The 15,473-nt window shown below is 38.6% G+C and overlaps 1 protein-coding gene across 1 annotated transcript in view; it reads right to left on the bottom strand.

The window, feature by feature from the left end:
* Window positions 1-15,473, bottom strand: part of ACTN2 (actinin alpha 2) — a 67,800-nt gene that overhangs the window by 37,873 nt on the left and 14,454 nt on the right. The window contains exons 2-3 of the mRNA XM_085055529.1: window positions 6,681-6,795; window positions 5,315-5,434 (exon numbers count right to left, since the gene is read on the bottom strand). Coding sequence (XP_084911655.1) covers window positions 5,315-5,434; window positions 6,681-6,795 — 235 coding nt within the window. The remainder of the gene's footprint in view (window positions 1-5,314; window positions 5,435-6,680; window positions 6,796-15,473) is intronic.

The following is a 15,473-nucleotide window of genomic DNA, read 5'->3' as shown; positions in this document are numbered from 1 at the left end:
TGGGAGCTCCAGACTGACTTTCCAGTCACCTCCCGCCTTAAGAGCAGTGGAGCAGGGAAGGCAGCAGCTGCTCCCCTACTTGAAAGTCACCTCCAGCCCTTCTCAAAAAGTGGAGCAGCTGTGTCTGCCTGGGGGCCCACTGGTGTTCTGGGCAAGGAGCAGGAGGAACTTGCAGCAGGAGGAATTTTCTCAATTTAACATCAAATGCCAATAGAAGTGCCAGCAGAAAATGCAGTCGCTCTGCTACTTAAAAGTTTCCTGAATCCAGGGGCAACTTTTACAGAACAAAGCAGCTGCTGTCTGAGAGACTTGAGATAGATGTTAAATTGTACTAGGACGTGACCAAGCTGTCATTTGAACCTATGGAATTAACAAATGGGATAGAAAATATGTAACCCACCACTACCCTGTACTTATTTTGTTAGTGTGATAATTCATGTTTATATATGAATGGCTATTTTTCTACTTTCCCCTTTGGATCTTGCACTAATTTTCCAGAATTCCTACACCACTCTGCCTGCCTTCCATGCATACTGCCTTATTGAAAGACCTCAAATCTCTTCATATCTCAAAACTAAATCCTTTCAGACAAAAAAAGACCTAATGGCAATTACAGTATGTAGCTACTTCTTCTTCCCTCCTCTTGCGTCAAGAGCTTCACTATTTTGATCAGATATCTGATATGTATATACAGTAAAGACAAATTTCTTCAAATGTAAACTAAATGTGTTTAAATGCTCCAGAGGCATTACTGAACGTCAGGCAATCAATTCATAGATTTGCATAATCACTACATCGTTGTTTTGATTTACATATCCATATGTACACACACAGAGAATGAAAGAGCAAGAGAGGGAATTTTCAATGTTGTTCCTCAGGAGGATTTTCAAGGGTTTTGCCAGCTTTTGTTTCTCATTATCTACTGCTAGCATAAAAAAAAACGAAAACAAAAACAAAAAAAACCCCCACAACTCATATAAAGGACAAGGCAGAAAAATAAAGTTGCTAAAATATTAAAAAGTATCAGTGACAAAAAAGTATTGATCCATTCCTATAATTTTCCTTTACAGGTCAGTAGAAAACTTCATTAATTTTTTCATACTGCCTGTTTGCTCTGGCAGGAATATAATTCCTACCCCTCACATACCCAAAGCTACAGCTTTCTGAGGGCAGAAAGGAGAAAAGGGAAAGTGAGAGGGGAACAATAAAAACTGTCTAGGCAAAAAGTTAAGCAAAGCAGTGTGGCAAGTTCTCAAGGGTTTTAGTCCCATTTTTTTAATTCTGCTTTGGTTTTTTGGTTTTTTTTTTTTTTTTAATTCTAACCTAATTCTAACCTTCTTGTAGGAAATTCACAAATCATGTTGTCTTTAACATTTTTCCCACTCCCTAGAAAAGCAATACAGAAGTGTATCCAATTAACAGGATACTTGTCTTTTGTGGTTCTCCATATCTAGTTGATTTCATTCAGGATGCAATATCTTCCAAATGGAGTTACTGCACTTTTTTAAAACTTAAGGGAAAACTTCTAACTCCTGGACTGTGAATGGTTCATAAGGACTACTTTCACTGTTTTTTCTATTAGCTTTTTAACCCTCTGGTCTCATTTCATGACCAGTGGAAAAAGAGATTATCGACAAGACAGATCAGAGCAGACAAATATGGCTTCTGCTCAGCATCACAATTAAAAGTGCTCTGCTCTCTCCTCTCCGCAGACGGTCCAGAGAAGTCAGGCTCAGAACAATAAGTATGACTCTAAAGAATATCCCTGGACCCTTAAAAATACTAATTTTATTTTTGTACCGATGATCCTCAGGAATCACCATTTTGAGGCCCCATTTTAAATGCCAGTTGTTCCCTTGGGCCTACATGCTCTTCACCATTCAGTATGTCAGATAATAGAACATGATCCTCAGCAGACTTAGATACAAAACTTTCCTGCTTTGGGAATTAAAAAGTATTCCAAGCATCCATGTCACTCAGAGAATCCCCAAACAGATGGATGCAGACAAGCCCACATGCCCCATGCTCACACATGGGGCAGAGTTAAGGGGACTTGGGTAACAATATAAACTTAAGGAGACTGTGCTCTGCCTCCTTGCTGGCATTCACTCCAACCTACTGTAATGACTGCCCGGTCAACAATGCTGAAAAATGCAACAAAAGAAAAAAAGGGGTGGAGTGTGTTTTAAAAACAGATCAGATTGCTGATCCAGTCTCCAGCAGAGCTACAGCAACAGTTGTCAGCCCAAGTGAGAGGGCAGGGCTGTGAAGTGTGGGAGCAAGAATGCAGTTCCAGGGGGCACAGGGACTCTTTAAACACACACTGGTGCCAGAGGTCCCACACTGTGAAACCATACCCAGTCAGATGTGATACTGCATTGCTGCATCAGCACCACACTGGGCCTTAGGTAACAAATTTAGCAGAGGGGATGTAGTAAACTCAACAGGGCACTAAGCACGTCTGTGCCAGCACTGGCTTTGTGTTCAGCCTGTTTAGAGTGGGTGTGGAAGGCACATGAATCTCTCTGCTCCTGCCCACATGGGTGTAATCTAATGTGGGCATCAGGCCATACTTGGCATAGTGCAATGTCTTACAATGACAGGTTCCTCTCTGAACCTAAGCTATGACACTAGCTGTGAATTTTTCTCCCATGCCTCCATCCAAGAATTTAATTTATTTTTTAATGCTAATGAATTGATTTTTGCTTTTAATCCATTTTTGCTTCCATTTTACAGACAGAATTCCAGAAACAGGGAATAAAAGCTAAAAACATCACCTTTATCTCTTGGGTTACTAGAGATTAAGGTGATGTTACTGGCTGTTCCATACAAAAATAAATTCTGGCTGTATGGACAGTCAACTTGCAGCAAGTGGCTGAAAAGCTGGAAGAGGTTACTGCCCTTTGTTCCTGCCTCATTCCCAAAGAGAATTATCACAGAGCACCTACATCACAGAGCATCTGAACCCACACCAGTTGCTGCCAAGGAGAACAACAGGGTTAGTTTTAATGTTTTCAATGTCCAATCTGAGCTATCCCAGATGCTTTGCCTTCAGAAATTGCTCAAGTGCTGCTCCCCAGCCTGAGCACCGTGGCAGTACTGAGCAGCAATAAACAGGGCAAAATAAGGGAGATGGGGGTGCAGAGGGCCGGCTTGCTCCTTTCAGGAGCAGATATGAGCTAATGCATCTTGGTTTAAATATTCCAGCCTTGTGCAAACTGTGACCAGAAAGAACAGCTACTTTGCACAAGATACTCCTTTTGTTACACTGTTGGTTTTGGTTAGGAAGCCTCATAGTCTCCTGCATGACATGACAGAAACTATAATTCGTTTTCTCCACACTCAGTAATCTCAGCATTTCTTCATCAGCTATCAAACAGGCTTCTGTATTCTTAATTATCATTTCCACACATAAATTGTGTCTTCAGTACCCTCTGCTGTCCATTCAATGCCATGTCACTCTCAGAACAACCTTAACTGCAGAGGTTTAAGGTAGCAGCATATTTTTCCATCCCACTTCATTGAGTAGAGCAATGGGCCTGTACAACTGATGGAGGGAGCCAGGCACTCCTGAATTGCAGTAGAGCTCATCTGAGATCTGAAGTGCCTCTGGGAATTGCCTATTTCTCCTCGCTGAGTATATATTCCCAAAAAAAGGTCTCTGTTACGTGCCTAAAGGCATATGGTATGGCTTTGGACGCAGGTGACCCACCCAGTTCAGTCTCAAATAAATAAAGACTGAGTTCAAACAAATGCTTTGCCCGTGGAGCACATTTCTGGGGATTTGTGGTTTCTAGATCTAGAAACTGAACACATTTGGTGAATGATACTTGAGGAACCAAGTGGGCTAGATCAAACCATAGTGGGATCAATAAATGCTGACAGATCTCTCCATTATTTCCACAGATACCCTTATCCCACCTAATGAATATCCTGTTCCATCCACAATTACAGTAAGCTCCCTGGGATCAAGGCTTGGAAGCCAGTATGAGGATACATATAAGCCTGTAGAAATAAGCCTGGAGAAATCAGGAAACAGGAAGAAGAGGCTCATAAATCAATCTAAAAAGGCCTATCAATGTCAATAGAAATAAGAGTGCTGATCATACTCATACTGAGGTTACAGCCAAAATTTTGCTTTAAGGACATTTTAGAGTGTGGGGAAAAAAATGCCCAGAAAGCACATCATTAAGGCTATGTGTGGCTAGCACAGGTCTTTCCCGTGAGAACATCCTCCTGTGTTTTATAAACAAAGATAAAGTTTGGATGTTTTTGAAACAGTGTCTCAAGATTTGGACAGTTCAGGCCTGGCCAATCAGGCCTAGGGGGAGGTTTCTGACTGACCAATCTGGGTGACCTCTGAAAAGTCTATATATATTGAAATCAAAATAATAAATTTCCTCTTTCTTGTCACACCAAAAACTCGGGTCTTTTTCTCTGCTAGTGGCTCAACAGCGACAGCTATGGAATCAAAAATAATTGGGTATCATGCTAGCCACATCATTCTTCGTATTGTAATGGTTATGCAAACCATTATGTAAATATATTCATGAAGCAATGAGCTCTACACATACCTTTGTCATTTTTAAACAATTAATTGAATCTCCTAGGGAGGCACAGGTTCACTTGCAGTGAGAGCCTACCTTCTTTAGCTCAGTTTACATGTCCCAGAATCTAGCTAGCCAACCACATTTATACTTAGCTACCTGAACAACAGAACAATAAAAAAGCAATTACTTTAATAAATAGCATCCCACTCCAATTTCTTCATATGTTCAGTCTCTCCCCAGCTACCACAGTTTGTTTTGATCACTCCCTTAACTCTACATCTGAATTTTAGAAACTCAGCTGCAGAAAATCCCATAATAAAATGGGACTAGGTTCCAGCCACTCAGTAGTGATATCAGCCTTTGTCTTGTCTGAATAATATCTCCTAAAGACCCCAGATTGTATAAAGCACACACAGGAATCCAACCTGGTTTCTAAAGGAGTTCCATATTTTTAATAAAGTGTGAGAAAAACAGAATGTTCTGTAAGAAAAAGTCATTGTCTGAACACCCACTGAAACACAGACAATTCAAATTAACCTTGGAGACAAAATAATCTTAGTGCTCATTTATTCCCCAATCCCTCTCCAACGGTCCACAAATTTCCACCTCTTGTCCTTTCACAGATATAGTTCAGCAATCAATATTAAGGGATTTTTGAGGCACCCATATATAGAGAACAGTGCACATAATGTGGCCAAGGGTCTCCATCAGACTTCTTTGTAAAGTGACCGAAGTAAGATGCACTGCCAAGATCTGTCACATACCTTCTGCACCAATTGACACAAGTTTCACTCCTTTGCTGGCGATGTAATCCAGAGCTTTGTTGACATTGGCAATTTTATGGAAGCGCATCTTCCCTCTGTCTGGCTTTGGTAGCCTTTCCCCTGCAGAATAACAAATTTGATGTGTTTATTGTTACATACACCTTGCTATAGGCATACAAGTGATTAGAAATCAAGAATGGACATGCCCTAACACTGCCTAAAAGTTAGAAGTTATTTTAACAGGTATTTTTCTGAAAGAATGCCAAAGGGACTTGAACAAAACCCTGAAAAGAAAATTCAAATGTTGGAGCATCTGACTTTGATTTTTCTGATATAGCAGTAAAACCAGAGTAAAATTTTTGGTTGCCCTAAATATCTGGAAGATATGTGCACTTCCTGCTACTCAGCTTCTGGTTCATTGCTACTGTCTGTTACAGTAGCTGAATATTAAGAAGGCAGAATGTTCTCAGGGCTCATCATCCTTATCTGCCTGACAGTAAAGAGAGGCTGGATTCTATCCAGCAGATCCTTCCACATCTGACTGAGAAGAATGGCTTTTAACAACCTTATCCAGCACAGCAGAGCAGCTCACTTCAGGGCATAGGGTTGATGTGTTTGAACAAACTTAACTTTACAAATGATCACAAGGAATGATAATTTCTAAAAAAGATTCTCCATTTCATGACGAATGATCATTTGAAGAATTTCTTTCTAGACTAAAATCTCCAGCAAAAATCTAAACTGTCTTGTGTGTTTGTGGCTTGAGCTATTCCCTTCCCATTGAGGGGCATTCTGATCTTACCCTGGAGATTGCCCCCATGAAAAATGCATAACAAAGGTGACATAGTGAGTTTACATCAGTTAGCAAAAGAAGTTATTGGATGTTCCACTCTTTTGAAAAATGAGACCTCTTACTTGTGACTGCATATTAATCTAGGTTCGCTTTAGGCACTCACTTTTGAAAGCACTGGTCCATTCTATAAAGTCGTTAAAAGCAAAGCAAAACATTAATGGTAAAAGCAGAATAAAATGAATTTGTAACCTAACTGTAAAGGTTTTTTAATTGTTAGGGGCTCAGACAAGGTCCTCAATGATTTGGTTTGTCCAGCAACACTGTGGTGTCAGTGATACACCCCAATATACTGTGATATCCTGGAACAGAAGTACAAATTATAACATTTTGGAGACAAGGAAAAAGCAGAGCTTTTTTTCCCCCTCCCTTTTGCTTTACAATGTGTTTCATCACTCACTTTTCAGTCTGCTTAGAGTTTGTGTTCACTGTTTTGAATCATTAACAATTTTAGTTCTTTTAAGAGTGCTGCAGTTAGTGTGCTGTAAATACATAGAAAACTTGATTTTAGCTAACCTGAGATAACTTCCAAGAGGAGCATCAGTTTGAGGCCATTTCTAAAGTCCTCCTCAATGTTCTCAATCTGTGTGCCTGCTTTCCTGAGGTGGGAATTGCACCAGGCTGTAAATGTCTGTAACAGCAATTAAAAAAAAAATTATCAACAAGGCATTTTCCAAACAACTGATAAGATAACAATGAGTAAAGATAACAGCGAGTAAAAACTGCATCTCAGATTGGGATGTCCAACTCCCATACATTCTATACATATTGCCAAGTACAAAATTCTTATCCCAGATGTTCACAAAGATGCAAAGGATTTATTGAATAGAAGCAATTTTGTGCTAGATTCTGGTTGCAAATGCATCTCCAGACAAAATTTCTACTCATAAAAGCAAAATTTGCACACAAATGCAGATACTTCAGTTTACAGGGGAAAAAATGATCACAAAAACAACCATGAATATTCTTCTGTCCATAGAGAATAACCTTTGCTTTTACTTGTAAAGGTGAAAAGCAGGACTTATTCCACATTGGAGAGGTCATGTACATGTTACCTCCTGCATGAAAGAAGTCAAAACATGGGGTACTGTAAAACTTAGTAGTTAAATTAGTCTGGATTTAAATATCCATTATTTCTCTCAGCCTTCTGACAAATTGTCCTTGTTTTTCAGTGTCTATTAAGACATATAAAGCAAGTTTGTACATACTAGGAATTTTAGCAGGTGTTTTACTCTAGTTACATAACAAAGCCATTGTTACTAAATATTTTTAGTAAGTTAGACTTCAGGTACTTAGAATTGCCAGACATTTGGAATTTCCCTTCTTTTGCTATTTCAAATTTTCAGAGTTTTAAAAACATTTAATTCAAATAGTTAAAAAAGATAAAATATATCCCAATTGTCAGTATGAAATTCCCTTTGGCCTTCTTTATTCTTGTCTGCTTCTTTAGACTATTTAATTTCTGATCTCTCAGAAACAGAATAAGGGAGGCCAGTAGGTTAAGACAAAAATCTTCCCTGGAATTGAATTCTGTAAATTCTAGACAGATTTGATACCTTAGGAAGACATGGACTGAATTTTCCTGTATGGTCTCTTCTTAAAAATGCAACTTTTTGATAAAGAATAACATTTTGGGTTTGACTCAATTTATGTGAACAACTGATGTGCAGCTTACTGGGCTCTTTTCTCGGCTCTCCTACACTGACAAGGAATAGCTTCCTAAATTTTAGTTTTATCATTTTCACCTATTGAATTGAAAGGAAGCAAGAAGTGCTATGGATATGGCAGAGCTGTGCAGTGAAATCCCTAATTCTGAACACCCAGAAAAAAGAGGAGAGAGAAGAAAATATTGGAAGTGGTTCTGGGCAGGGATTCTGTTGACCTGCAGAGGATGCAGACATTTATTTTAATAAAAGGATGTTAGCCTCCATTCAGGAAGGCAGAACATTCCTCATGTTAAGGTAACTGGCTTTCGCAAGTTCAGGAGAGACCTGAAACCAGAGCATACTAATCCTCACTAATACAGATCCTAGGCATCTCCACCCTCAGGGCACAACATGATGGAGGTTTAGGATGGCATTTGGTTTGGATCATTATAGGGTTAGGATCTAGTTTATAAGACTAATATGTCTGCCTCAAGCAGTATCTTGTTCTGGTGATACGTATCTAGAAAGGCTTAGCACCACATTAAGTCATTTACAAACATTAAAAAATATTACAAGCACCCTGGAAGAAATAATACTATGGCAATACAGAAAAAAAAGCTGAAAGCACTCAAGGGTAAATGCACATGAACCTTGCATGGCAGTTTGGCAATAAATATTAGAAAGCAAATCTTGTAAATAAATGAGCCTTTAATGAATTAAGTTTAAGTGATGGACATGTGCTTATCTCCAGATGCTACTGGAGTTCGTAGAACTGTTCCAAGCACACTATACTAAACTCATAGAAGATCTGGGAGAAAAACCTCGGCCATTTCCATCTCTTCTTTTAGATATTTATTGTAAATGTTCACCTTGTACCACTCAAATAAATGAGTTTTCCTCATGTTTCATTTAATTAAGAGTTTAATGGCAACAACCCCAGCAGATGAAAAGTCTCAAAAATACAGATCTGATTCCTACTGTGAAGAAGGCTACTTCTCAGTTTCTTAAGAAGGAATGGATTCTGGAACTTCTTAGCTTATATAAATATACATATATATGAATCAACTTACTTGATGCTGCACTGCTAGACACAAAAGATAAGTATTATCCAAAGATCACAAAGTTTTCAAATAATTTAAATCGTTTCTCATGAAAATAGACATTTTTATGGTGCAGAATTTGCTGAGAGACAAAGTTTTCTCATCTCATTCATTCTATGCAGACACTAAGCAGCCAATATTGCTGTGAAATAGACAAGGAAAAGATGCTGCTACTGCTCAGTCAAGCTGTTTTCAAGAAATAGTTTGATGACAGTGGTTTTATGATCTGCTTTTTTATATTTGCAGGTTATTTAAGACTCTTTCCAGTAGTATTGGCATTTGTAGCACTCTGAAGGATAAACTTGGAATTACCACAAGGCCTCCATTCATGAGATAACAAGTTCTAGTGAAGCACTCTGCTGTGATTGGAGCCTTTATTTAGACCATCTGTATCTAGATAGTTTTGATTATCTTCTATATCTCGAATAAGAGAACTACATCTTTTATTTAAACTACAGTTTCTCAGAGCTTTCAGTGTTTTATCAGTGCCCTAGGCCATAAAATGGCGTGAGCTATCCGTCCCTTTCCGAATGGAAATGCCACTGCAGTACTTCACAGCAGACTCTTGGTATGTGGCTTCACAGCCTGGGACCTTCCAAACTAACTGATCCTTCCTAGGAGTAAACATGGTCATAGGAATGACACTTAGGGAGGTGTTAACTGTGTTTCAGTGATGCAATTCATTAGTGACTGCATGAAGGCTCCTGCAAAACATAACTTGCAAATTTAACAGTTTCCTCAAGCCACACTTTATTTAACCCTCAACCATGTATTCTTATTGGGATACCACTTGTCACTGCTTTGGCTTTAACTAACAATTCTATTCATAGTTATTGAGAAACAATTCAAAGCACATTCAAGTCCTAGAGATCAAGATACAGCCAGCATATAGTACCCTGGAAATTTGTAATCCACTGGGATTTAAAAGCTATTAAATGACTTAGACAAAGCAAATTCCTTTTTCTGCTGAGCTGTACAGAACATTTCAGAGTATAAGATTTCCCAGAGAAACAAGGCAGAACTGAAGGCACAAAACTGAATACCAGGAAAGATACATATAAGTGTCTAGAAATCTAGACATTTCTTTTTGGAATTTTTTTACCATACATGACTCTACAAATTGAAAAGACAAATAAATAAAAATTTCTCCTTTCCAAGTTTGTAACCACAAAAGGAAGTTTGCTAGCATTCCTAGATGAGTGACCCCAGAAGAGGGGATGCAGAGCAGGAAGCCAAACAATTTGCAATCCCACAGGTGAATGTTCTCTTAATGCACCATTAATTGTCTACTGCTGTCACAGGTCTATTTTGGAAACACTAACTCCAGGAAAGAGGATGCAGTTTATGTTCTATGCCCACTTAGCCTCCTTGTGAAGAGTGCCAATAGCATATTCTCCATAATTCAGATTCGCAGATCTGTGATGGCAAAGTGTATACCCACAGAAAAAAAAAAATCCCTTACCTGGTAATTTACTCAGGCCACTTAATTTTACAAGCCTCTGACAAGTAGAATTGCAACCAAGGGGCAGAAAAAGAAGGTATCCCTAATTAATTATGAATCAACTGCAGATAGTGCCAAAAAAAGAACAGGGTATGCCCACTTTGAGTAAGTATTTTTATACAGGCACAATGAAGGACATGCTTTGCTGTGAAAAATTGTGTCTTTGAGATCTGAATTGTCCTACACTTCTGAGAAAGCCCACATGTCCTTTTTATGTGAGTGTAACAATAACTTACTTTTGATAGTGGTTCAAAGCCAGCAAACAAGATGCTATGATAACAAGTTTCACATGTGCATGTGATAATATGGATAAAGAGGATTGAGAAAGCACCAGCCACCACACTCTCCAGTACCCTTACCCACTGGTATGTCAAGACAACTTGTTCCACCTCCTGAAGATGCAAAGTAAATTACTAGTTTGGCACCGACAGTGAGTCCATAATAAACATCACTAAAGCAACAGCATAATTTGGGTGCACAGGAGATACACTCCACAAGTTCAGAAAGATTTATTTGCTTGCACTCAGTATTGAAATTGAGAAGTGGATCCAGCCTAATGAAGCACAGGGGACCTGTATCCTATTTAATATATAAATCTCATATCAAGGCTAACTCTGCCTTTCACTCGTCCAACTCAAATCAATTTCTGTCTGCTATAATATTTGTAAGTGTTCAAAACTAATATTTATTTCAAAAGCCATGTGTCTGCTTGTCTGCACCCCTACCAGTAGCCCAAGAAAGGCTACATGCTCACAGGAGTCATTTGGTTTTGCTTGAATTGGAAATTTAATATTTTCTGCTAAGGAAAACAAGCACAACTTATTTTACGTGGACCTTAAATTCTAATAACCAGAGCAGGAGAACACACCTGACTAAAATTAACTTCAAATACAAACTTTCAATATATTTGGTTATATACATATGAATCCTTTCAGTCTGGTAGAGTTGATTCTTGAAACTGCTTTACACCCCTACTTCTAAAAGGCTTTTCCTCTCTCTTTGTGTTAGCTGAGGGTCTTTATTACTTGTAGGCTAAATGGGATGCAGTGATTCACTCTGTAATTATACAGAACATTACTGGGCTCTGAGTGCGTGGCAAGGGTGTTACAGAAGGAGCCCTGCCAGAACATTCCCAGTAGGCCAGACTGAGGTTTCCCCTTGAAGAATTTCCCATCTGTCTGTTGTCCATGTTTTAAAATATAAGTTGTGAGCCTGCAACATGATCTCCTAGCTCCTGTGTCCACATCGTGTTCTGATGGCTGCAGAATCAGGGGTTTTCTCTGGGCTTAGGATACAGTCTGTGCTGGCCCTAGTTCTCTCAACTGTTTATTCTGTTCCCAAAAGAAGAGGCTGGAAGATGAAACACAGCAGAAAATTGCACAGAATTTTTAAACTAGCTTGATGTAAACCAATGACTACACATGGCATTTTTCAGCTGTCTCTAGGACATCTAGATCAGCTATACTTGTATACATGCATGAGTATATTTTTATTAATTGAAAATAAATACAATCTTACATTTTAGTTGTTGGGTAGAATTATTATTAACTGTTCCCTTGCTCTTCTTTTCCCTTGCAGTGGAAACCTAAATGTATTGGCACATGTTAGTTAAATAACTGGAATAACTATAACAGAGAGAGGGTTCACCAGTACAACAGGATCACACCAGAACATCAGGAAGCAAAGCAGGATTTTAACACCAAATGTACCAGAGAACAGCAACAACTCAAGTGAAGCAGAGTGAAAGCACAGTGAAGGATGAAATGAAGGCTAAGGTAAGGGAAATGTTTAGCATATTCCAAAAGTTTATGAAAAGGAAACCCTCAAATCACAGGCACTATGTCCAAACCAAATTCCTGGGAACAACAGAAAGGATAAGCACAGAACAATATCACAATGGAAGTGAGTAGAAGCTTCATCACAAGGACCCCAAATCCAAAGCTGGGGAAAGCCCTTCCTGCTCCAGCACACCCATCCATATAACTGAGCAGATGGTGTCAGAGATGATATGTCGGCATATGCTGCACTGTCAGCAGATCTGCTCTACTAACTCAGGAACTTCCCAGTCCCTTAGTTTTATCACTCACAGGAGAAGTCACCAAAGGGATGCATTCATCACACAGGACTTTGCACATGTCTTACTGGCACTCTGCATTTTGCTTGCATGGAAGAGCCTGGGGAGACCTCAGTCCTTGCAAAGCAGGTGGCCTAATCCCACGTGAGTCTAGGGTTTCCTGTAAAACATGCAACTCCCTCCAGTACTGAATGACTGCACGTCTGTTTTACAGTGCTCACTATTACCAAAAAAACCCCAGAGCACGTAAATATCCCTTGAAGAATCATTCAGCAAGGCTCAACCCCTAGAAATGTCAAGATTACTAAGCCTTTTGTTACAAAGGGAGTGACATTGGTTCTTTCTTTCAGATGAGACAACAGAGAAAGTTTATGCTGTTCCTGTGGTCTAAACTGGAAAAAACTCAGGAGGTAGCAAATTGCATGGAAAATTTAGTATGGGTCACTGCCTGCCCTATCCTCACCTCAGCCTTTTTTTCTTAAGAAAAGAACAGGAAAGAAAGGAAGGAAGCTGAGAGGTTTCACGAGGTCTTTGAAGAGGCTAAAGCAGTTAAAGTATTGCAAAATTTGTTAGGAGCAGGCGGATATCTTTATTGGATCACCTGAGATAGGTGGAAAAGACAGACATTTTAGGCACATAAGCCCATCTTTACATGCAAGAGAGAAGCCTAAGTCTTAAGCATGAAAATTTAGGTAAATCTTCAGACAACTCAGGGCTTTGATGAACTGTGGATGTAATGAATGCTCCAACAACTCTATTCCCTGAAAGAAGTCCCTTCCTTTTTCAGAACTGTTGATGACACCCATATGAGAAAGCTTTACAAGCATCTGTAAAATCCAACTATGTGACATCTCAAAATACATGCAGTACCATAGGATTGTCAATAGTACAATAGATTATTTTTTCAATTTAAAATAATTCTGTCTATTCCAAATGTATTTTCAAACAAAAACATGGATATTTTAGAAGTATGAACATATGCAATATTAAAAATCCTATTTGAAACTAAAAGGTACTCAGGATCTGTAGGAAAATGCTGGTCTAAATATTTTAATTTTTGGGATTTCAAGCATTATGCAAATCAGAGAAACCTGCTCAGAAAAATAACACAGAAATAAAAGAGGTAGGGATCCAGCAAAACCTAAAAGCATGGGTATGGTTTCACCTTGCATTTTAAAAATAGTATGATATCTTTACCCATTCTTATCTTTACAACTGCAACCTACCCAATTTGGTAAAGTGAAGGAATTAGAAAGACAAAGGAACTGTCAGGGAAAAAATCCACTTTGCCCTTTTCTGATGTGTTCTCTGAATTCTGAATATTTTTTAACAGACTCCTATTACTAAGCAGAATGATCTGTGGCAAATTTACATATGGTAATTTTAATAAAAAAGGGAGAAACACAATCTTATAGGCAATAAGAAGTCTGGCATATTTTGTTTATATTAAAGTGGGAAACTAGGCAAGCAAGCATCAACTTTTGCTAAATTAAATAGTATATTAAAAATTAAACTTCCAAGGACAAGCAAGCAAAAACTTATGAAGTACTACAGTTCTAAACCTGCATTTAGGTACATACATGTCCACTGGTCATGATTTTGTCTATCTAAACTGTAGCCATTAGTCATAGTTCCACTGGTTAAGCCAGAGAATTTTAAAGGTCCCCCACCAAGACCCTACAGGAGCACTTCTCTCTTTTGTCATGTACCTAAGTTGGCTGCAATAGCAGCCAGCTATTTATCAAAGAGCAAAACTAAACACAAAACCACAGAGGAAAAAAATAGTGTGTTTAGCAAGTCAGAGGGTTTATTCCTACTAACAGTGAGTAGTGGCCCACTCTAAGTGGAAGGGTTTATTAAGCAGACTTCTGTAAGAATCTGCCCTGAAGCATTACCGACACTACACTTACTCAATTAGATGAAAGAACTTATCACATTTGAGTAAGACAGCAAAACCATGAGTCTGTAAGCATGTTTCATGGCAGAGTTACAATCCAAACTAATCTTAACAAATCAGTGAAATAATTTGAAGAAAGCCAGATTCAGACTAGCAAGAAGTCTCAGTTCTACCAATCATACTTTTTATGATTTTCATGGAAGATTCCTATCCTAACTGACATCTACACTGCAGCCTTGAAAAGGGATAATAGCAAGAAGACTCTTTTTCCTGCCAGACTGTGTGTCTGAGAAGCCTAAAATGTAGGTATATAAGTGATCCAAAGTCTACAAAATAAGAAGTCACTCAGCAGAAAACAACTCCCTTGTGTAGGAATCCAAGCATTTGGCATGCAACAGATAGCTGTAAATTTTGTTTCTTTCAGGGTGTTCTTTCCATGGTGATCCCCACTTCCCTCTTCTATTTTCATATGACCCTTTAATTTCCCTTAGCAAAAAGAAATCTAATATTGGAAATTTGTCAGTGATATTGGAGAAAAAGAAAAGAAGATGGTAAAGACAGAGAATAATAATGAAACAAAGCTGAAGAAATAGAGGATCGAAAGAGTGTCAAAGTCAATAGGCAGAAGAGTGTTCATGGGAAGCTAAATAAACCAAAATAAAAAGAAAGTGGATTCCATGACCTGTTCTATGGGTATGGACATTTCCTGAGGTCTGTATTATCATCCTTGTGATAATGCATCTCTGACACTTGTGTTTTCTCCTCAGCTTTGCAACAGCCTTTAAGACATTTAAGACAGGAATTTTAAAAATGTTTTTACTGCCCTAAATGCTGAGCAAATTATGACCAATGATTCCCCATAAGGGACTGTAATCCTTTAACAACAATGGGAGCAAATGTGAGCCATAGCTGAATGCTTTTCCCTGTCCCACTTCTGTATTCAAAGATAATAAGAATAATAAAACCTTCATATTCCACAGCACTGTTGTGGGGGGAAATCGACCATTGTATTTGAGATGCTCAAACACTACCCTGAAAAAAAGCCCAAGGAAGAAGAGTAGCAAGAGAGTTTAGAAAGTTGACAAAACTAT

Source organism: Lichenostomus cassidix, chromosome 3, assembly GCF_008360975.1.
Source record: "Lichenostomus cassidix isolate B80296 chromosome 3, HeHo_3.0, whole genome shotgun sequence".
NCBI classification, from domain to species: domain Eukaryota; kingdom Metazoa; phylum Chordata; class Aves; order Passeriformes; family Meliphagidae; genus Lichenostomus; species Lichenostomus cassidix.
Note: the sequence above shows the minus strand (reverse complement) of the source record. Positions and strands in the feature narration are given on the sequence as shown.